At 39.3% G+C, this 23922-nt stretch overlaps 1 protein-coding gene across 1 annotated transcript in view; it reads left to right on the forward strand.

The window, feature by feature from the left end:
• The first annotated feature begins 482 nt into the window (after nucleotides 1-482).
• LOC139424739 (zinc finger protein 271-like) overlaps nucleotides 483-23922 on the forward strand; it is a 38226-nt gene continuing 14786 nt past the window's right edge. Inside the window, exon 1 of the mRNA XM_071176849.1 lies at nucleotides 483-1037. Within this exon, the coding sequence (XP_071032950.1) occupies nucleotides 656-1037 (382 nt within the window). The 5' untranslated portion in view covers nucleotides 483-655. The remainder of the gene's footprint in view (nucleotides 1038-23922) is intronic.

The following is a 23922-nucleotide window of genomic DNA, read 5'->3' on the forward strand; positions in this document are numbered from 1 at the left end:
AGTATAGACCTAGTCTGTTCATTATTTACATCTCCATGATGTATTGTTACACCTGGTAGTGGGTAGAGTTTATTTATTTATTGTATACAGTAATTTTTGCTAATTTTATCAAGGGTATAAATAACTAGGTGCTTATTTTGATATCTAGTTATTTGACTGACTGAATCAGAAAAACAGATGTGGAGTATTTGTATTTGAGTTTGTTTTACATTTTCATAAAAATTCTGAACTAATCAAACAACACTTGTTCCTTTTTTATGTGTTGATATAATATTCGTATTTAATGGAAAGGAAAAAAACAATTCCCTAAACTGCTTTTCAAATATTATAATTCAATGAAGAAGAAAGAAAGTTTCCCTCCTCAACTCCGTTTCCTCCCTCCAGACAGCATATGGCGATATGTGTCTTTCAGGCGATATTTCTACTGTGACGTATAATCTAGTGGACGGAACGCTTCTTCAACAACTGCAGCCACCTCGGTAGCTCGCTGGACAACAAAGTCTGAACATTCAAGTTATTTAGACAATTTCGTGTTTTATTTGCCACTATGATTTAATCATACTTATGTGGAAACAACTAGTTACCCCATTTAATTTAGTATTTACGTTTTAAGTCAACTAGCTGGCTGGTTAATTTAGCGCTAGTCTAGTCGCTAATGCTAACATCCCCGACCATGAGCTCACTAAGCTACTCTACTCCTGCTAAAGAAGAGGAGGTCTGCTGGACGGACAAAGAAGCTCCCGTGAAAGAGGAGGAGGAAGAGGAGGATGTTACAATACAAAAACAAGTAGAGGGTGAGGCTGTTAGGGTGAAAGAAGAAGAGAACGACGTTTCAGTGAAAGAAGAGGAAGATGCGATCAGAGTGAAAGAGGAGGAGGGTGTTACTGTGAAAGAAAATGAGGAAGATGCCGTGGAGGATGAAGTGAAAGAAGATGAAGACGTTTTTGGAATGAAGGATGAAGAAGGGGAGATTACTGTCACATTAGAGGAGGACGAAGAAGAGAAGACTGGAGAACTGATTAACACCAGTAAATACAGTGAGTACTATCTTATAAAACAGGGGCACAAACTCTGCAGTTATTGAACTAATGTGTGATTTTTAAAAGGGCACTACACTTGGTTATGTTTTTGTACTGTATGAATTGTTCATGACGTCCTCCAGTGATTTTTTAAAAAACTTCCTGTTGAAAAGTGAGGGTGGGTATAATTTGTGGAACGTTCCAACAGGAATCCGTTCCAAAAACTTCGTAAATAACAAGGTTACCAACAAACAACGCATACAGAGTCGTATTACAGTATAATGAGATACCGGGTAGGGAGTGAGCTATGTAATTACGTTTTTCACTCACCACGTTTATTCGGAAAAAATGTCTCTTCGTTCTGGTAGCCTCCACCATTTCTCATTCGTTGGTTTAGTTATTATTTCCGGTGTTCCTGAATTTGCGGGTGAACACTGTTGCGCCTCAATTGGGGAATCGCTGTGGTTGAAATGTAACTAATGACCGCAAGCCCCAGTATTTTATTAGCTAGGTGGCTTGTACACAATTGTTACCGATGATACTGTATATACATACTCGTACTACAGAAGCATGCATTGTATTTTGCCAAGTTCTCTCTGTGTTAATCCTTTTCCCCAAATATAGCAGGTAACTTGTGTCTGTCGATGTTTTTGAGTTCATCTTGCCTAGTTAAATAAATAGAACATCTATTAGAACATTTCAAATATATACTTTGACCTATTTCAGGTAACCCCAAGATGCTTGATTCACTACACCTGCTTTTGAATAACTTTCCAGTCGTTTTTGCTTTACATTCCGGCTTTTGCACGTCTGTTTATTGGACATATATATTAGTGTCTAATAAAAAATTGCAACTTATGTAAAGCATCCCATCTGTGTTAAGGTTAAAGTGTGTGTGTGTATATATATATATATATATATATATATATATGTGTGTGTGTGTGTAGTGTAGGTCTTCTTGATGTCCACTAGGTGTCAGCACAGCTTCAATAATGTCACAACAGGTTCACAACATGTTTTTCATGTGTAACAAATCAAATTGTATTGGTCACATGCGCCGAATACTACATGTGTAGACCTTACAGTGAAATGCTGAAATAAAGCCCTTAACCAACAATTTAGTTGTAAGAAAAATGTGTTAAGTAAAAAATACGAAATAAAATTTACAAATAATTAAAGATCAGCAGTAAAATAAAAATAGCAAGGCTATATACATGGGGTACCGATGTTCCTTTCAAGTCCAGTGGTGTAAATTACTTAACAAAAATGTATTTAAACTACTCCACTACATTCTGTTTATATCAGTTTTTTTTTTGTATCTGTACTTTTACTCTTTCCATTTCTTTACAACATTACATTTTACTTCGCCACATTTTTAAAGAAATTCATATATTTTTTACTACAGTTTCCCTGGCACCCAAAAGTACTTTATGCATTTGAATGCTAAGCCGGACAGGAAAATGGTCCAATTCACACACTTATCAAGAGAACATCCCTACTGCCTCTGATCTAGCGGACTCACTAAACACATGCTTCGTTTGTAAATTATGTCTGAGTGTTCCCATGGCTATTTCATAATTAAAAATACAAGAGAATTGTGCTGTCTGGTTTGCTTAATATATGGAAGGTCAAATAATTTATGCTTTTACCACTGACACTTAAGTATCTTTTAGCAATGAGGTTTACTTAGTATTTTACTGGTTCACTTTTACTTGAGACATTTTCTATTAACATATCTTTACTTTTACTCAAGTATGACAATTGGGTACTTTTTCAACCACTGTTCAAGACGTTTGGCACCCAATACCCAACATTCACTTGGTGGCTTGAAGTAGGAGTGCTGAACAAGGATCTGTTTAGCATTTGTGAGTAGAATGAATAACATTACTTTGACGGGGGGTGGGGGGGTACTGATTCCAATTCAGCATTCTTAGCCTGAGACATTTCATAAATGCGTACAGAGGAGCACTTTTCTACGATCAGCTTTGCCTAGATCATTCTGAATCATTTGTCTCTGGAATAACATTATATGGACAGCGGTGGGTTTGTTTGTAGATCAGCACTCCTTCTCAACACCAGTTGCTGTACCCTAACATTTTATAATCCAATTTCCCTTGCTGTCTATGTCCTTCTGGAACCCCACCTCAACATTGTTCTTTCAAGGCAACAAAAGCAAGTTGGCATGCTCTTGAAATGAATTTAACTCACAACCTCTCCTTTGGGAATTCACCACCATATCTACTACTACAACTATTTTTAAACTATCTTAACATGTGGCTTTCTTCAGGGGGACCAAGACTAGGAACACCTTTGAATGGTCTACAAAGAATGGCCCCAGGTAAAAGTTGGCTTTTGCAGAGTATGTTTGTATTGTTACTCCACAGCATAGTATGTTATCACAACTCTATTAAAAGGACATTCTATACAAGGTGTCACTTCAGTCCTTCTATTTGATGGGAACTACCCCCTACCCCCCGACAAACCTAAAGTTAGTGCTTTCATGCCAACAAAAGGCAGCATCAAAAATGGCTCTCTAAAAAATGCTCTCTTAAGATTTGAACTCTCAAACTCTGGTGTGGGGTGCTGTCTCCATAACTACTACTCTACCAGAGAGACAGGACTAGATGTTAAGGGCTACTTCAAAATGCACACATCAAAAACAACATTTCTGAGGTTAGAGAGTGGTGTGGGGGCTTGTACTTCTTGGGTCCACCAACCGTTCCTCAATCTTCTTTTGATGACTACAAACAGAGATTATGAATCTTCAAAACCTACACTATAGGATGGATGTGTTTAGGAACGGGGGACGAAATTCGAAAGGGACGTGTTTCCAACTACCAACAAATAGACCCTAGAAATGTTATTCCAAAATCTTAATATTGGAACTTTGTCCCTTCATTTGCCTACTACTGTCTATAAGCTATCATAACATGTGGTTTTTTTCTTGGGGACAGGGTATCGGAAACGCTTTTGAATGGTCTATAAAGCATGCCCCCAGGTCAAAGTTGGCTTTTGCAGACAAGGATAATATATTGTTACTACAGGACATAGTATGTTATCACAACTCTATTAAAAGGACATTCTATACAAGGTGTCACTTCAGTCCTTCTATTTGATGGGAACTACCCCCTAACCCCCGACAAACCTCAAGTTAGCTCTTTCATGCCAACAAAAGGCAGCATCAAAAATGGCTCTCTTCAGATATCAACTCTCAATCTCTGGTTTGGGGAGCAAACGCCTTAACCACTACTCTACCAGAGAGACAGGGACTAGATGTTAAGGGGTACTTCAAAATGCACACATCAAAGACAACATTTCAGAGGTTAGAGAATGGTGTGGGGGCTTGTACTTCTTGGGTCCACCAACTGTTCCTCAATCTTCTTTTGATGACTACAAACAGAGATTATGAATCTTCAAAACCTACACTATAGGATGGATGTGTTTAGGAACGGGGGACGAAATTCGAAAGGGACGTGTTTCCAATTACCAACAAATAGACCCTAGAAATGTTATTCCAAAATCTTAATATTGGAACTTTGTCCCTTCATTTGCCTACTACTGTTTATAAGCATAACACGTGGGTTTTTTCTGGGGACAAGGTATCAGAACGCTTTTGAATGGTCTACAAAGCATGCCCCCATGCTGAAAATTCATAATCTCTGTTTGTAGTCATCAAAAGAAGATTGAGGAACGGTTGGTGGACCCAAGAAGTACAAGCCTCCACACCAGTCTCTAACCTCTGAAATGTTGTCTTTGATGTGTGCATTTTGAAGTACCCCTTAACATCTAGTCACTGTCTCTCTGGTAGAGTAGTGGTTATGGCGTTTGCTCGCCATACCAGAGTTTGAGAGTTCAAATCTGAGGAGAGCATTTTTGATGTTGCCTTTTGTTGTCATGAAAGAGCTAACTTGAGGTATGTACCCCCTAGTTCAAATCCCAGAGAAACAGTTAATGTAGCAACTTCTTTCTTGTTGCCTTTGTGGGTCTGAAAGAGCAAACCAGAGGTATATAGGGGAAAAGGGGCTAGTTCCCATCAAAAAGCAAGAATGAAGTGACACCTTGTGATAGTGATAGCATACTATGCTGTGGAGTAACAATACAAACATACTCTGCAAAAGCCAACTTTTACCTGGGGCCATTCTTTGTAGACCATTCAAAGGTGTTTCTAGTCTTGGTCCCCCTGAAGAAAGCCACATGTTAAGATAGTTTAAAAATAGTTGTAGTAGTAGATATTGTGGTGAATTCCCAAAGGAGAGGTTGTGAGTTAAATTCATTTCAAGAGCATGCCAACTTGCTTTTGTTGCCTTGACAGAACAATGTTGAGGTGGGGTTCCGGAAGGACATAGACAGCAAGGGAAATTGGATTATAAAATGTTAGGGTACAGCAACTGGTGTTGAGAAGGAGTGCTGATCTACAAACAAACCCACCGCTGTCCATATAATGTTATTCCAGAGACAACTGATTCAGAATGATCTAGGCAAAGCTGATCGTAGAAAAGTGCTCCTCTGTACGCAATTATGAAATGTCTCAGGCTAAGAATGCTGAACTGGAATCAATACCCCCCCACCCCCCGTCAAAGTAATGTTATTCATTCTACTCACAAATGCTAAACAGATCCTAGTTGAGCACTCCTACTTCAAGCCACCAAGTGAATGTTGGGTATTGGGTGCTAAACGTCTTGAACAGTGGTTGAAAAAGTACCCAATTGTCATACTTGAGTAAAAGTAAAGATATGTTAATAGAAAATGTGTCAAGTAAAAGTGAACCAGTAAAATACTAAGTAAACCTCATTGCTAAAAGATACTTAAGTGTCAGTGGTAAAAGTATAAATTATTTGACCTTCCATATATTAAGCAAACCAGACAGCACAATTCTCTTGTATTTTTAATTATGAAATAGCCATGGGAACACTCAGACATAATTTACAAACGAAGCATGTGTTTAGTGAGTCCGCTAGATCAGAGGCAGTAGGGATTTTCTCTTGATAAGTGTGTGAATTGGACCATTTTCCTGTCCGGCTTAGCATTCAAATGCATAAAGTACTTTTGGGTGCCAGGGAAACTGTATGGAGTAAAAAATATATTAATTTCTTTAAAAATGTGGCGAAGTAAAATTTAATGTTGTAAAGAAATGGAAAGAGTAAAAGTACAGATACAAAAAAAAACTGATATAAACAGAATGTAGTGGAGTAGTTTAAATACATTTTTGTTAAGTAATTTACACCACTGGACTTGAAAGGAACATCGGTACCCCATGTATATAGCCTTGCTATTTTTATTTTACTGCTGATCTTTAATTATTTGTAAATTTTATTTCGTATTTTTTACTTAACACATTTTTCTTACAACTAAATTGTTGGTTAAGGGCTTCATTTCACTGTAAGGTCTACACATGTAGTATTCGGCGCATGTGACCAATACAATTTGGTTTGTTACACATGAAAAACATGTTGTGAACCTGGTGTGACATTATTGAAGCTGTGCTTACACCTAGTGGACATCATGAAGACCTACACTACACACACATATATATATATATATATATATATATATATATATATATATATATATATATATATATATATATATATATATATATATATATATATATATATATACACACTTTAACCTTAACACAGATGGGATGCTTTACATAAGTTGCAATTTTTTATTAGACACTAATATATATGTCCAATAAACAGACGTGCAAAAGTCGGAATGTAAAGCAAAAACGACTGGAAAGTTATTCAAAAGCAGGTGTAGTGAATCAAGCATCTTGGGGTTACCTGAAATAGGTCAAAGTATATATTTTAAATGTTCTAATTTATTTTCTCTTTATTTAACTAGGCAAGATGAACTTAACAACATCGACATAGACACAAGTTACCTGCTATTTTTGGGGAAAAGGATTAACACAGAGAGAACTTGGCAAAATACAATGCATGCTTCTGTAGTACGAGTAGGTATATACAGTATCATCGGTAACAATTGTGTACAAGCCACCTAGCTAATAAAATACTGGGGCTTGCGGTCATTAGTTACATTTCAACCACAGCGATTCCCCAATTGAGGCACAACAGTGTTCACCCGCAAATGCAGGAACACCGGAAATAATAACTAAACCAACAAATGAGAAATGGTGGAGGCTACCAGAACGAAGAGACATTTTTTCTGAATATACGTGGTGAGTGAAAAACGTAATTACCTAGCTCACTCCCTACCCGGTATCTCATTCTACTGTTATTCGACTCTGTATGCGTTGTTTGTTGGCAACCTTGTTATTTACGAAGGTTTTGGAACGGATTCCTGTTGGAACGTTCCACAAATTATACCAACCCGAAAAGTGATATATAAATACAGTAAAGTATAAGTTTGAGCAAAATAGTGTTTCTTTAGAAAACTGCAAACTAGAAGGAGTGAGTTATGTAAGGCCTTCAAGGAGTTGGCTTGATGGGAAGTCATGATGTCATCCAATATGCGACAGATCTTCATGTGAATATTCATTATTCTTTTTAAAATCCTTCCTGTTCTGTCAAGTTGGTTATTGATCATAGCTAGAAAGCCATTTTCAAGTCTTGCTATAGACTTTCAAGACGATTTAAGTCCAAACTGTAACTAGGCCACTCAGTAACATTCAATGTCATCTTGGTAAGCTCCTCCAGTGTAGATTTGGCCTTGTGGTTTAGGTTATTGTCCTGTTAGTACAGATTTTTGTATTCAGATGTCTGAAATGCACTCTACCTACATAACATTTAGTGGCTCCTTATATTACGCTGGGAAAACAGTTTTCATGGGCACAGAAATCCTAAATAATTTCAGAGTTTGCAAAATCCAATGGTTCACCTTAACTTTATTGACAACACCCAAATGGATACTGTCATTAACGCGGTTCTTCAATAATTACACATAATTCTTAATACTGTAGCTGTTTAGTTACAGTCACATGTTCAACTATCATCAGCTGATCCAGGAAATCATTTTCAGAATGACAGTCAAATGACAACATCACGACATGCAACAACAACCAAAGTGCTTCTTCATTCATTACTCTGGTATAGACAGTTATGCCGTGCTCCATGTTGGATCCAACATCCCTAACAAATTGGTGTTTATAATGTGTTATTGTCTGCTTGATTTAAAGTCGGGTGTCGTTAGTCTGTTTGGACACAGAGATACTTAGCTCATAATGTGTAGAGAACTGTTCCTTGATAGATAGGCTATTGTACAACACACAGAGCTATTTTCCTTCATTCAGGACATTTAGAATGACAAAACATTACAGAGTAGCCTAGTGGGATTATTCACAAAATTATCTGGTTATGAAATGTCATGACACCTGAAATATGAAATGATTTATAGTCCTAGGTCTATGTTGTTGTTAGGTGAAGTTATTGGTCCTACAGTAGGTCAATGTTGTTGTTAGGTGAAGTTATGGGTTCTACAGTAGGTCTATGTTAGGTGAAGTTTTGGGTCCTACAGTAGGTCTATGTTGTTGTTAGGTGAAGTTATTGGTCCTACAGTAGGTCTTTGTGGTTGTTAGCTGAAATTGTGGGTCCTACAGTAGGTCTATGTTATTGTTAGGTGAAGTTATGGGTCCTACAGTAGGTCTATATTGTTGTTAGTTTAAGTTGTTGGTCCTACAGTAGGTCAGTGTTATTGCTAGGTGAAGTTATGGGTCCTACAGTAGGTCTATGTTAGGTGAAGTTATGGGTTCTACAGTAGGTCCATGTTAGGTAAAGTTATGGGTCCTACAGTAGGTCTTTGTTAGGTGAAGTTATGGGTCCTACAGTAGGTCTATGTTAGGTGAATTTATGGGTCCTACAGTAGGTCTATGTTATTGTTAGGTGAAGTTATGGGTCCTAAAGTAGGTCTATGTTATTGTTAGGTGACGTTATGGGTCCTACAGTAGGTCAATGTTGTTAGTTGAAGTTATGGGTTCTACATTAGGTCTATGTTATGTGAAGTTATGTGTCCTACAGTAGGTCTATGTTGTTGTTAGGTGAAGTTATGGGTCCTACTGTAGGTCTATGTTGTTAGGTGAAGTTATGGGTCCTACAGTAGGTCTATGTTAGGTGAGTATATGGTTCCTACAGTAGGTTTGTGTTGTTGTTAGGTGAAGTTATGGGTCCTACAGTAGGTCAGTGTTGTTGTTAGGTGAAGTTATAGGTCCAACAGTAGGTCTATGTTGTTGTTAGGTGAAGTTATGGGTCCTACAGTAGGTCTATGTTGTTAGGTTAAGGTATGGGTCCAACAGTAGGTCTATGTTGTTGTTAGGTGAAGTTATGGGTCCTACATTAGAGCTATGTCGTTGTTAGGTGAAGTTATGGGTCCAACAGTAGGTCTATGTTAGGTGAAGTTATAGGTCCTAGAGTAGGTCTATGTTGTTGTTAGGTGAAGTTATGGGTCTATGTTAGGTGAGTATATGGTTCCTACAGTAGGTTTGTGTTGTTGTTAGGTGAAGTTATGGGTCCTACAGTAGGTCAGTGTTGTTGTTAGGTGAAGTTATGGGTCCTACAGTAGGTCTATGTTATTGTTAGGTGAAGTTATGGGTCCTACTGTAGGTCTGTGTTATTGTTAGGTGAACTTATGGGTGCTACAGTAGGTCTATATTGTTCGGTGAAGTTATGGGTCCTACAGTAGGTTTATGTTGTTGTTGTTAGGTGAAGTTATGGGTCCGACCGTAGGTCTATGTTGTTGTTAGGTGAAGTTATTGGTCCTACAGTGGGTCTATGTAATTGTTAGATGAAGATATGGGTCATACAGTAGATCTATGTTAGGTGAAGTTATGGGTCCTACAGTAGGTTTATGTTGTTGTTAGGTGAAGTTATGGGACCTACAGTAGGTCTATGTTGTTGTTAGGTTAAGGTATGGGTCCAACAGTAGGTCTATGTTGTTGTTAGGTGAAGTTATGGGTCCTACAGTAGGTTTGTGTTATTGTTAGGTGAACTTATGGGTGCTACAGTAGGTCTATATTGTTCGGTGAAGTTATGGGTCCTACAGTAGAGCTATGTTGTTGTTGTTAGGTGAACTTATTGATCCGACAGTAGGTCTATGTTATTGTTAGGTGAAGTTATGGGTCCTACAGTAGGTCTATGTTGTTGTTGTTAGGTGAACTTATTGGTCCGACAGTAGGTCTATGTTATTGTTAGGTGAAGTTATTGGTCCTACAGTAGGTCAATGTTGTCGTTAGGTGAAGTTATGGGTTCTACAGTAGGTCTATGTCAGGTGAAGTTATTGGTCCTACAGTAGGCCTATGTCATTGTTAGTTGAAGATGTGGGTTATACAGTAGGTTTATGTTGTTGTTAGGTGAAGTTATGTGTCCTACAGTAGAGCTATGATGTTTGCTAGGTGAAGTTATGGGTCCAACAGTAGGTTTATGTTAGGTGAACTTATGGGTCCTACAGTAGGTCTATGTTGTTGTTGTTAGGTGAAGTTATGGGTCCTACAGTAGGTCTATGTTGTTGTTAGGTGACGTTATGGGTCCTACAGTAGGTCGATGTTAGGTGAAGTTATGGGTCCTACAGTAGGTCTATGTTACCTGTAGGTGAAGTTATGGGTCCTACAGTAGGTCTATATTGTTGTTAGTTGAAGTTGTTGGTCCTACAGTAGGTCAATGTTAGGTGAAGTTATGGGTTCTAAAGTAGGTCAATGTTGTTGTTAGTTGAAGTTAATGGTTCTACAGTAGGTCTATGTTAGGTGAAGTTATGGGTTCTACAGTAGGTCTTTGTGGTTGTTAGCTGAAATTGTGGGTCCTACAGTAGGTCTATGTTACTGGTAGGTGAAGTTATGGGTCCTACAGTAGGTCTATATTGTTGTTAGGTGAAGTTATGGGTCCTACAGTAGGTCGATGTTAGGTGAAGTAGTGGGTCCTACAGTAGGTCTATGTTATTGTTAGGTGAAGTTATGGGTCCTACAGTAGGTCTATGTTTGGTGAAGTTGTGGGTCCTACAGTAGGTCTATGTTATTGTTAGGTGAAGTTATAGGTCCTACAGTAGGTCTTTGTTGTTGTTAGCTGAAATTGTGGGTCCTACAGTAGGTCTATGTTATTGTTAGGTGAAGTTATGGGTCCTACAGTAGGTCTATATTGTTGTTAGTTGAAGTTGTTGGTCCTATAGTAGGTCAATGTTGTTAGTTGAAGTTATGGGTTCTACAGTAGGTCTATGTTATGTGAAGTTATGTGTCCTACAGTAGGTCTATGTTGTTGTTAGGTGAAGTTATGGGTCCTACTGTAGGTCTATGTTAGGTGAACTTATGGGTGCTACAGTAGGTCTATATTGTTCGGTGAAGTTATGGGTCCTACAGTAGGTTTATGTTGTTGTTAGGTGAAGTTATGGGTCCTACAGTAGAGCTATGTTGTTGTTAGGTGAAGTTATGGGTCCTACAGTAGGTCTATGTTGTTGTTAGGTGAAGTTATGGGTTCTACAGTAGGTTTATGCTATTGTTAGGTGATGTTATGGGTGCTACAGTAGGTTTATATTGTTCGGTGAAGTTTTGTGTCCTACGGTAGGTCTATGTTATTGCTAGGTGAAGTTATGGGTCCAACAGTTGGTCTATGTTAGGTGAAGTTATGGGTCCTACAGTAGGTCTATGTTGTTGTTAGGTGAAGTTATGGGTCCTACAGTAGGTCTATGTTTGGTGAAGTTGTGGGTCCTACAGTAGGTCTATGTTAGGTGAAGTTATGGGTCCTACAGTTGAACTATGTTGTTGTTAGGTGAAGTTATGGGTCCTACAGTAGGTCTGTGTTGTTGTTAGGTGAAGTTATGGGTCCTACATTAGAGCTATGTCAGGTGAAGTTATTGGTCCTACAGTAGGCCTATGTCATTGTTAGTTGAAGATGTGGGTTATACAGTAGGTTTATGTTGTTGTTAGGTGAAGTTATGTGTCCTACAGTAGAGCTATGTTGTTTGCTAGGTGAAGTTATGGGTCCAACAGTAGGTTTATGTTAGGTGAACTTATGGGTCCTACAGTAGGTCTATGTTGTTGTTGTTAGGTGAAGTTATGGGTCCTACAGTAGGTCTATGTTGTTGTTAGGTGACGTTATGGGTCCTACAGTAGGTCGATGTTAGGTGAAGTTATGGGTCCTACAGTAGTTCTATGTTATTGTTAGGTGAAGTTATGGGTCCTACAGTAGGCATTTGTGGTTGTTAGCTGAAATTGTGGGTCCTACAGTAGGTCTATGTTACCTGTAGGTGAAGTTATGGGTCCTACAGTAGGTCTATATTGTTGTTAGTTGAAGTTGTTGGTCCTACAGTAGGTCAATGTTAGGTGAAGTTATGGGTTCTAAAGTAGGTCAATGTTGTTGTTAGTTGAAGTTAATGGTTCTACAGTAGGTCTATGTTAGGTGAAGTTATGGGTTCTACAGTAGGTCTTTGTGGTTGTTAGCTGAAATTGTGGGTCCTACAGTAGGTCTATGTTACTGGTAGGTGAAGTTATGGGTCCTACAGTAGGTCTATATTGTTGTTAGGTGAAGTTATGGGTCCTACAGTAGGTCGATGTTAGGTGAAGTAGTGGGTCCTACAGTAGGTCTATGTTATTGTTAGGTGAAGTTATGGGTCCTACAGTAGGTCTATGTTTGGTGAAGTTGTGGGTCCTACAGTAGGTCTATGTTATTGTTAGGTGAAGTTATAGGTCCTACAGTAGGTCTTTGTTGTTGTTAGCTGAAATTGTGGGTCCTACAGTAGGTCTATGTTATTGTTAGGTGAAGTTATGGGTCCTACAGTAGGTCTATATTGTTGTTAGTTGAAGTTGTTGGTCCTATAGTAGGTCAATGTTGTTAGTTGAAGTTATGGGTTCTACAGTAGGTCTATGTTATGTGAAGTTATGTGTCCTACAGTAGGTCTATGTTGTTGTTAGGTGAAGTTATGGGTCCTACTGTAGGTCTATGTTAGGTGAACTTATGGGTGCTACAGTAGGTCTATATTGTTCGGTGAAGTTATGGGTCCTACAGTAGGTTTATGTTGTTGTTAGGTGAAGTTATGGGTCCTACAGTAGAGCTATGTTGTTGTTAGGTGAAGTTATGGGTCCTACAGTAGGTCTATGTTGTTGTTAGGTGAAGTTATGGGTTCTACAGTAGGTTTATGCTATTGTTAGGTGATGTTATGGGTGCTACAGTAGGTTTATATTGTTCGGTGAAGTTTTGTGTCCTACGGTAGGTCTATGTTATTGCTAGGTGAAGTTATGGGTCCAACAGTTGGTCTATGTTAGGTGAAGTTATGGGTCCTACAGTAGGTCTATGTTGTTGTTAGGTGAAGTTATGGGTCCTACAGTAGGTCTATGTTTGGTGAAGTTGTGGGTCCTACAGTAGGTCTATGTTAGGTGAAGTTATGGGTCCTACAGTTGAACTATGTTGTTGTTAGGTGAAGTTATGGGTCCTACAGTAGGTCTATGTTGTTGTTAGGTTAAGGTATGGGTCCAACAGTAGGTCTGTGTTGTTGTTAGGTGAAGGTATGGGTCCAACAGTAGGTCTGTGTTGTTGTTAGGTGAAGTTATGGGTCCTACAGTAGGTCTATGTTGTTGTTGTTAGGTGAACTTATTGGTCTGACAGTAGGTCTATGTTGTTGTTAGTGGAAGTTATGGGTTCTACAGTAGGTCTATGTCAGGTGAAGTTATTGGTCCTACAGTAGGCCTATGTCATTGTTAGGTGAAGATGTGGGTCATACAGTAGGTTTATGTTAGGTATATATAGGTATATATACAGGTCCTACAGTAGGTCTTTGTTGTTGTTAGCTGAAATTGTGGGTCCTACAGTAGGTCTACGTTACTGGTAGGTGAAGTTATGGGTCCTACAGTAGGTCTATATTGTTGTTAGTTGAAGTTGTTGGTCCTACAGTAGGTCAATGTTAGGTGAAGTTATGGGTTCTACAGTAGGTCAATGTTGTTGTTAGTTGAAGTTAATGGTTCTACAGTAGGTCTATGTTAGGTGAAGTTATGGGTTCTACAGTAGGTCTTTGTGGTTGTTAGCTGAAATTGTGGGTCCTACAGTAGGTCTATGTTACTGGTAGGTGAAGTTATGGGTCCTACAGTAGGTCTATATTGTTGTTAGGTGAAGTTATGGGTCCTACAGTAGGTTAATGTTAGGTGAAGTTTTGGGTCCTACAGTAGGTCTATGTTATTGTTAGGTGAAGTTATAGGTCCTACAGTAGGTCTTTGTTGTTGTTAGCTGAAATTGTGGGTCCTACAGTAGGTCTATGTTATTGTTAGGTGAAGTTATGGGTCCTACAGTAGGTCTATATTGTTGTTAGTTGAAGTTGTTGGTCCTACAGTAGGTCAATGTTGTTAGTTGAAGTTATGGGTTCTACAGTAGGTCTATGTTATGTTAAGTTATGTGTCCTACAGTAGGTCTATGTTGTTGTTAGGTGAAGTTATGGGTCCTACTGTAGGTCTATGTTAGGTGAACTTATGGGTGCTACAGTAGGTCTATATTGTTCGGTGAAGTTATGGGTCCTACAGTAGGTTTATGTTGTTGTTAGGTGAAGTTATGGGTCCTACAGTAGAGCTATGTTGTTGTTAGGTGAATTTATGGGTCCTACAGTAGGTCTATGTTGTTGTTAGGTGAAGTTATGGGTTCTACAGTAGGTTTATGCTATTGTTAGGTGATGTTATGTGTGCTACAGTAGGTTTATATTGTTCGGTGAAGTTTTGCGTCCTACGGTAGGTCTATGTTATTGCTAGGTGAAGTTATGGGTTCTACAGTAGGTCTATGTTAGGTGAAGTTATGGGTTCTACAGTAGGTCCATGTTAGGTAAAGTTATGGGTCCTACAGTAGGTCTTTGTTAGGTGAAGTTATGGGTCCTACAGTAGGTCTATGTTAGGTGAATTTATGGGTCCTACAGTAGGTCTATGTTATTGTTAGGTGAAGTTATGGGTCCTAAAGTAGGTCTATGTTATTGTTAGGTGACGTTATGGGTCCTACAGTAGGTCAATGTTGTTAGTTGAAGTTATGGGTTCTACATTAGGTCTATGTTATGTGAAGTTATGTGTCCTACAGTAGGTCTATGTTGTTGTTAGGTGAAGTTATGGGTCCTACTGTAGGTCTATGTTGTTAGGTGAAGTTATGGGTCCTACAGTAGGTCTATGTTAGGTGAGTATATGGTTCCTACAGTAGGTTTGTGTTGTTGTTAGGTGAAGTTATGGGTCCTACAGTAGGTCAGTGTTGTTGTTAGGTGAAGTTATAGGTCCAACAGTAGGTCTATGTTGTTGTTAGGTGAAGTTATGGGTCCTACAGTAGGTCTATGTTGTTAGGTTAAGGTATGGGTCCAACAGTAGGTCTATGTTGTTGTTAGGTGAAGTTATGGGTCCTACATTAGAGCTATGTCGTTGTTAGGTGAAGTTATGGGTCCAACAGTAGGTCTATGTTAGGTGAAGTTATAGGTCCTAGAGTAGGTCTATGTTGTTGTTAGGTGAAGTTATGGGTCTATGTTAGGTGAGTATATGGTTCCTACAGTAGGTTTGTGTTGTTAGGTGAAGTTATGGGTCCTACAGTAGGTCAGTGTTGTTGTTAGGTGAAGTTATGGGTCCTACAGTAGGTCTATGTTATTGTTAGGTGAAGTTATGGGTCCTACTGTAGGTCTGTGTTATTGTTAGGTGAACTTATGGGTGCTACAGTAGGTCTATATTGTTCGGTGAAGTTATGGGTCCTACAGTAGGTTTATGTTGTTGTTGTTAGGTGAAGTTATGGGTCCGACCGTAGGTCTATGTTGTTGTTAGGTGAAGTTATTGGTCCTACAGTGGGTCTATGTAATTGTTAGATGAAGATATGGGTCATACAGTAGATCTATGTTAGGTGAAGTTATGGGTCCTACAGTAGGTTTATGTTGTTGTTAGGTGAAGTTATGGGACCTACAGTAGGTCTATGTTGTTGTTAGGTTAAGGTATGGGTCCAACAGTAGGTCTATGTTGTTGTTAGGTGAAGTTATGGGTCCTACAGTAGGTTTGTGTTATTGTTAGGTGAACTTATGGGTGCTACAGTAGGTCTATATTGTTCGGTGAAGTTATGGGTCCTACAGTAGAGCTATGTTGTTGTTGTTAGGTGAACTTATTGATCCGACAGTAGGTCTATGTTATTGTTAGGTGAAGTTATGGGTCCTACAGTAGGTCTATGTTGTTGTTGTTAGGTGAACTTATTGGTCCGACAGTAGGTCTATGTTATTGTTAGGTGAAGTTATTGGTCCTACAGTAGGTCAATGTTGTCGTTAGGTGAAGTTATGGGTTCTACAGTAGGTCTATGTCAGGTGAAGTTATTGGTCCTACAGTAGGCCTATGTCATTGTTAGTTGAAGATGTGGGTTATACAGTAGGTTTATGTTGTTGTTAGGTGAAGTTATGTGTCCTACAGTAGAGCTATGTTGTTTGCTAGGTGAAGTTATGGGTCCAACAGTAGGTTTATGTTAGGTGAACTTATGGGTCCTACAGTAGGTCTATGTTGTTGTTGTTAGGTGAAGTTATGGGTCCTACAGTAGGTCTATGTTGTTGTTAGGTGACGTTATGGGTCCTACAGTAGGTCGATGTTAGGTGAAGTTATGGGTCCTACAGTAGGTCTATGTTACCTGTAGGTGAAGTTATGGGTCCTACAGTAGGTCTATATTGTTGTTAGTTGAAGTTGTTGGTCCTACAGTAGGTCAATGTTAGGTGAAGTTATGGGTTCTAAAGTAGGTCAATGTTGTTGTTAGTTGAAGTTAATGGTTCTACAGTAGGTCTATGTTAGGTGAAGTTATGGGTTCTACAGTAGGTCTTTGTGGTTGTTAGCTGAAATTGTGGGTCCTACAGTAGGTCTATGTTACTGGTAGGTGAAGTTATGGGTCCTACAGTAGGTCGATGTTAGGTGAAGTAGTGGGTCCTACAGTAGGTCTATGTTATTGTTAGGTGAAGTTATGGGTCCTACAGTAGGTCTATGTTTGGTGAAGTTGTGGGTCCTACAGTAGGTCTATGTTATTGTTAGGTGAAGTTATAGGTCCTACAGTAGGTCTTTGTTGTTGTTAGCTGAAATTGTGGGTCCTACAGTAGGTCTATGTTATTGTTAGGTGAAGTTATGGGTCCTACAGTAGGTCTATATTGTTGTTAGTTGAAGTTGTTGGTCCTATAGTAGGTCAATGTTGTTAGTTGAAGTTATGGGTTCTACAGTAGGTCTATGTTGTTGTTAGGTGAAGTTATGGGTCCTACTGTAGGTCTATGTTAGGTGAACTTATGGGTGCTACAGTAGGTCTATATTGTTCGGTGAAGTTATGGGTCCTACAGTAGGTTTATGTTGTTGTTAGGTGAAGTTATGGGTCCTACAGTAGAGCTATGTTGTTGTTAGGTGAAGTTATGGGTCCTACAGTAGGTCTATGTTGTTGTTAGGTGAAGTTATGGGTCCTACAGTAGGTCTATGTTGTTGTTAGGTGACGTTATGGGTCCTACAGTAGGTCGATGTTAGGTGAAGTTATGGGTCCTACAGTAGGTCTATGTTACCTGTAGGTGAAGTTATGGGTCCTACAGTAGGTCTATATTGTTGTTAGTTGAAGTTGTTGGTCCTACAGTAGGTCAATGTTAGGTGAAGTTATGGGTTCTAAAGTAGGTCAATGTTGTTGTTAGTTGAAGTTAATGGTTCTACAGTAGGTCTATGTTAGGTGAAGTTATGGGTTCTACAGTAGGTCTTTGTGGTTGTTAGCTGAAATTGTGGGTCCTACAGTAGGTCTATGTTACTGGTAGGTGAAGTTATGGGTCCTACAGTAGGTCTATATTGTTGTTAGGTGAAGTTATGGGTCCTACAGTAGGTCGATGTTAGGTGAAGTAGTGGGTCCTACAGTAGGTCTATGTTATTGTTAGGTGAAGTTATGGGTCCTACAGTAGGTCTATGTTTGGTGAAGTTGTGGGTCCTACAGTAGGTCTATGTTATTGTTAGGTGAAGTTATAGGTCCTACAGTAGGTCTTTGTTGTTGTTAGCTGAAATTGTGGGTCCTACAGTAGGTCTATGTTATTGTTAGGTGAAGTTATGGGTCCTACAGTAGGTCTATATTGTTGTTAGTTGAAGTTGTTGGTCCTATAGTAGGTCAATGTTGTTAGTTGAAGTTATGGGTTCTACAGTAGGTCTATGTTGTTGTTAGGTGAAGTTATGGGTCCTACTGTAGGTCTATGTTAGGTGAACTTATGGGTGCTACAGTAGGTCTATATTGTTCGGTGAAGTTATGGGTCCTACAGTAGGTTTATGTTGTTGTTAGGTGAAGTTATGGGTCCTACAGTAGAGCTATGTTGTTGTTAGGTGAAGTTATGGGTCCTACAGTAGGTCTATGTTGTTGTTAGGTGAAGTTATGGGTTCTACAGTAGGTTTATGCTATTGTTAGGTGATGTTATGGGTGCTACAGTAGGTTTATATTGTTCGGTGAAGTTTTGCGTCCTACGGTAGGTCTATGTTATTGCTAGGTGAAGTTATGGGTCCAACAGTTGGTCTATGTTAGGTGAAGTTATGGGTGCTACAGTAGGTCTATGTTGTTGTTAGGTGAAGTTATGGGTCCTACAGTAGGTCTATGTTTGGTGAAGTTGTGGGTCCTACAGTAGGTCTATGTTAGGTGAAGTTATGGGTCCTACAGTTGAACTATGTTGTTGTTAGGTGAAGTTATGGGTCCTACAGTAGGTCTGTGTTGTTGTTAGGTGAAGTTATGGGTCCTACATTAGAGCTATGTCAGGTGAAGTTATTGGTCCTACAGTAGGCCTATGTCATTGTTAGTTGAAGATGTGGGTTATACAGTAGGTTTATGTTGTTGTTAGGTGAAGTTATGCGTCCTACAGTAGAGCTATGTTGTTTGCTAGGTGAAGTTATGGGTCCAACAGTAGGTTTATGTTAGGTGAACTTATGGGTCCTACAGTAGGTCTATGTTGTTGTTGTTAGGTGAAGTTATGGGTCCTACAGTAGGTCTATGTTGTTGTTAGGTGACGTTATGGGTCCTACAGTAGGTCGATGTTAGGTGAAGTTATGGGTCCTACAGTAGTTCTATGTTATTGTTAGGTGAAGTTATGGGTCCTACAGTAGGTATTTGTGGTTGTTAGCTGAAATTGTGGGTCCTACAGTAGGTCTATGTTAGCTGTAGGTGAAGTTATGGGTCCTACAGTAGGTCTATATTGTTGTTAGTTGAAGTTGTTGGTCCTACAGTAGGTCAATGTTAGGTGAAGTTATGGGTTCTAAAGTAGGTCAATGTTGTTGTTAGTTGAAGTTAATGGTTCTACAGTAGGTCTATGTTAGGTGAAGTTATGGGTTCTACAGTAGGTCTTTGTGGTTGTTAGCTGAAATTGTGGGTCCTACAGTAGGTCTATGTTACTGGTAGGTGAAGTTATGGGTCCTACAGTAGGTCTATATTGTTGTTAGGTGAAGTTATGGGTCCTACAGTAGGTCGATGTTAGGTGAAGTAGTGGGTCCTACAGTAGGTCTATGTTATTGTTAGGTGAAGTTATGGGTCCTACAGTAGGTCTATGTTTGGTGAAGTTGTGGGTCCTACAGTAGGTCTATGTTATTGTTAGGTGAAGTTATAGGTCCTACAGTAGGTCTTTGTTGTTGTTAGCTGAAATTGTGGGTCCTACAGTAGGTCTATGTTATTGTTAGGTGAAGTTATGGGTCCTACAGTAGGTCTATATTGTTGTTAGTTGAAGTTGTTGGTCCTATAGTAGGTCAATGTTGTTAGTTGAAGTTATGGGTTCTACAGTAGGTCTATGTTATGTGAAGTTATGTGTCCTACAGTAGGTCTATGTTGTTGTTAGGTGAAGTTATGCGTCCTACTGTAGGTCTATGTTAGGTGAACTTATGGGTGCTACAGTAGGTCTATATTGTTCGGTGAAGTTATGGGTCCTACAGTAGGTTTATGTTGTTGTTAGGTGAAGTTATGGGTCCTACAGTAGAGCTATGTTGTTGTTAGGTGAAGTTATGGGTTCTACAGTAGGTTTATGCTATTGTTAGGTGATGTTATGGGTGCTACAGTAGGTTTATATTGTTCGGTGAAGTTTTGCGTCCTACGGTAGGTCTATGTTATTGCTAGGTGAAGTTATGGGTCCAACAGTAGGTCTATGTTTGGTGAAGTTGTGGGTTCTACAGTAGGTCTATGTTAGGTGAAGTTATGGGTTCTACAGTAGGTCTTTGTGGTTGTTAGCTGAAATTGTGGGTCCTACAGTAGGTCTATGTTACTGGTAGGTGAAGTTATGGGTCCTACAGTAGGTCTATATTGTTGTTAGGTGAAGTTATGGGTCCTACAGTAGGTCAATGTTAGGTGAAGTTTTGGGTCCTACAGTAGGTCTATGTTATTGTTAGGTGAAGTTATAGGTCCTACAGTAGGTCTTTGTTGTTGTTAGCTGAAATTGTGGGTCCTACAGTAGGTCTATGTTATTGTTAGGTGAAGTTATGGGTCCTACAGTAGGTCTATATTGTTGTTAGTTGAAGTTGTTGGTCCTACAGTAGGTCAATGTTGTTAGTTGAAGTTATGGGTTCTACAGTAGGTCTATGTTATGTGAAGTTATGTGTCCTACAGTAGGTCTATGTTGTTGTTAGGTGAAGTTATGGGTCCTACTGTAGGTCTATGTTAGGTGAACTTATGGGTGCTACAGTAGGTCTATATTGTTCGGTGAAGTTATGGGTCCTACAGTAGGTTTATGTTGTTGTTAGGTGAAGTTATGGGTCCTACAGTAGAGCTATGTTGTTGTTAGGTGAATTTATGGGTCCTACAGTAGGTCTATGTTGTTGTTAGGTGAAGTTATGGGTTCTACAGTAGTTTTATGCTATTGTTAGGTGATGTTATGGGTGCTACAGTAGGTTTATATTGTTCGGTGAAGTTTTGCGTCCTACGGTAGGTCTATGTTATTGCTAGGTGAAGTTATGGGTTCTACAGTAGGTCTATGTTAGGTGAAGTTATGGGTTCTATAGTAGGTCCATGTTAGGTAAAGTTATGGGTCCTACAGTAGGTCTTTGTTAGGTGAAGTTATGGGTCCTACAGTAGGTCTATGTTAGGTGAATTTATGGGTCCTACAGTAGGTCTATGTTATTGTTAGGTGAAGTTATGGGTCCTAAAGTAGGTCTATGTTATTGTTAGGTGACGTTATGGGTCCTACAGTAGGTCAATGTTGTTAGTTGAAGTTATGGGTTCTACATTAGGTCTATGTTATGTGAAGTTATGTGTCCTACAGTAGGTCTATGTTGTTGTTAGGTGAAGTTATGGGTCCTACTGTAGGTCTATGTTGTTAGGTGAAGTTATGGGTCCTACAGTAGGTCTATGTTAGGTGAGTATATGGTTCCTACAGTAGGTTTGTGTTGTTGTTAGGTGAAGTTATGGGTCCTACAGTAGGTCAGTGTTGTTGTTAGGTGAAGTTATAGGTCCAACAGTAGGTCTATGTTGTTGTTAGGTGAAGTTATGGGTCCTACAGTAGGTCTATGTTGTTAGGTTAAGGTATGGGTCCAACAGTAGGTCTATGTTGTTGTTAGGTGAAGTTATGGGTCCTACATTAGAGCTATGTCGTTGTTAGGTGAAGTTATGGGTCCAACAGTAGGTCTATGTTAGGTGAAGTTATAGGTCCTAGAGTAGGTCTATGTTGTTGTTAGGTGAAGTTATGGGTCCAACAGTAGGTCTATGTTAGGTGAAGTTATAGGTCCTAGAGTAGGTCTATGTTGTTGTTAGGTGAAGTTATGGGTCCTACTGTAGGTCTGTGTTATTGTTAGGTGAACTTATGGGTGCTACAGTAGGTCTATATTGTTCGGTGAAGTTATGGGTCCTACAGTAGGTTTATGTTGTTGTTGTTAGGTGAAGTTATGGGTCCGACCGTAGGTCTATGTTGTTGTTAGGTGAAGTTATTGGTCCTACAGTGGGTCTATGTAATTGTTAGATGAAGATATGGGTCATACAGTAGATCTATGTTAGGTGAAGTTATGGGTCCTACAGTAGGTTTATGTTGTTGTTAGGTGAAGTTATGGGACCTACAGTAGGTCTATGTTGTTGTTAGGTTAAGGTATGGGTCCAACAGTAGGTCTATGTTGTTGTTAGGTGAAGTTATGGGTCCTACAGTAGGTTTGTGTTATTGTTAGGTGAACTTATGGGTGCTACAGTAGGTCTATATTGTTCGGTGAAGTTATGGGTCCTACAGTAGAGCTATGTTGTTGTTGTTAGGTGAACTTATTGATCCGACAGTAGGTCTATGTTATTGTTAGGTGAAGTTATGGGTCCTACAGTAGGTCTATGTTGTTGTTGTTATGTGAACTTATTGGTCCGACAGTAGGTCTATGTTATTGTTAGGTGAAGTTATTGGTCCTACAGTAGGTCAATGTTGTCGTTAGGTGAAGTTATGGGTTCTACAGTAGGTCTATGTCAGGTGAAGTTATTGGTCCTACAGTAGGCCTATGTCATTGTTAGTTGAAGATGTGGGTTATACAGTAGGTTTATGTTGTTGTTAGGTGAAGTTATGTGTCCTACAGTAGAGCTATGTTGTTTGCTAGGTGAAGTTATGGGTCCAACAGTAGGTTTATGTTAGGTGAACTTATGGGTCCTACAGTAGGTCTATGTTGTTGTTGTTAGGTGAAGTTATGGGTCCTACAGTAGGTCTATGTTGTTGTTAGGTGACGTTATGGGTCCTACAGTAGGTCGATGTTAGGTGAAGTTATGGGTCCTACAGTAGGTCTATGTTACCTGTAGGTGAAGTTATGGGTCCTACAGTAGGTCTATATTGTTGTTAGTTGAAGTTGTTGGTCCTACAGTAGGTCAATGTTAGGTGAAGTTATGGGTTCTAAAGTAGGTCAATGTTGTTGTTAGTTGAAGTTAATGGTTCTACAGTAGGTCTATGTTAGGTGAAGTTATGGGTTCTACAGTAGGTCTTTGTGGTTGTTAGCTGAAATTGTGGGTCCTACAGTAGGTCTATGTTACTGGTAGGTGAAGTTATGGGTCCTACAGTAGGTCTATATTGTTGTTAGGTGAAGTTATGGGTCCTACAGTAGGTCGATGTTAGGTGAAGTAGTGGGTCCTACAGTAGGTCTATGTTATTGTTAGGTGAAGTTATGGGTCCTACAGTAGGTCTATGTTTGGTGAAGTTGTGGGTCCTACAGTAGGTCTATGTTATTGTTAGGTGAAGTTATAGGTCCTACAGTAGGTCTTTGTTGTTGTTAGCTGAAATTGTGGGTCCTACAGTAGGTCTATGTTATTGTTAGGTGAAGTTATGGGTCCTACAGTAGGTCTATATTGTTGTTAGTTGAAGTTGTTGGTCCTATAGTAGGTCAATGTTGTTAGTTGAAGTTATGGGTTCTACAGTAGGTCTATGTTATGTGAAGTTATGTGTCCTACAGTAGGTCTATGTTGTTGTTAGGTGAAGTTATGGGTCCTACTGTAGGTCTATGTTAGGTGAACTTATGGGTGCTACAGTAGGTCTATATTGTTCGGTGAAGTTATGGGTCCTACAGTAGGTTTATGTTGTTGTTAGGTGAAGTTATGGGTCCTACAGTAGAGCTATGTTGTTGTTAGGTGAAGTTATGGGTCCTACAGTAGGTCTATGTTGTTGTTAGGTGAAGTTATGGGTTCTACAGTAGGTTTATGCTATTGTTAGGTGATGTTATGGGTGCTACAGTAGGTTTATATTGTTCGGTGAAGTTTTGCGTCCTACGGTAGGTCTATGTTATTGCTAGGTGAAGTTATGGGTCCAACAGTTGGTCTATGTTAGGTGAAGTTATGGGTCCTACAGTAGGTCTATGTTGTTGTTAGGTGAAGTTATGGGTCCTACAGTAGGTCTATGTTTGGTGAAGTTGTGGGTCCTACAGTAGGTCTATGTTAGGTGAAGTTATGGGTCCTACAGTTGAACTATGTTGTTGTTAGGTGAAGTTATGGGTCCTACAGTAGGTCTATGTTTGGTGAAGTTATGGGTCCTACATTAGAGCTATGTCAGGTGAAGTTATTGGTCCTACAGTAGGCCTATG

The sequence above is a fragment of the Oncorhynchus clarkii genome, chromosome 13 (genome assembly GCF_045791955.1).
Source record: "Oncorhynchus clarkii lewisi isolate Uvic-CL-2024 chromosome 13, UVic_Ocla_1.0, whole genome shotgun sequence".
NCBI lineage: Eukaryota > Metazoa > Chordata > Actinopteri > Salmoniformes > Salmonidae > Oncorhynchus > Oncorhynchus clarkii.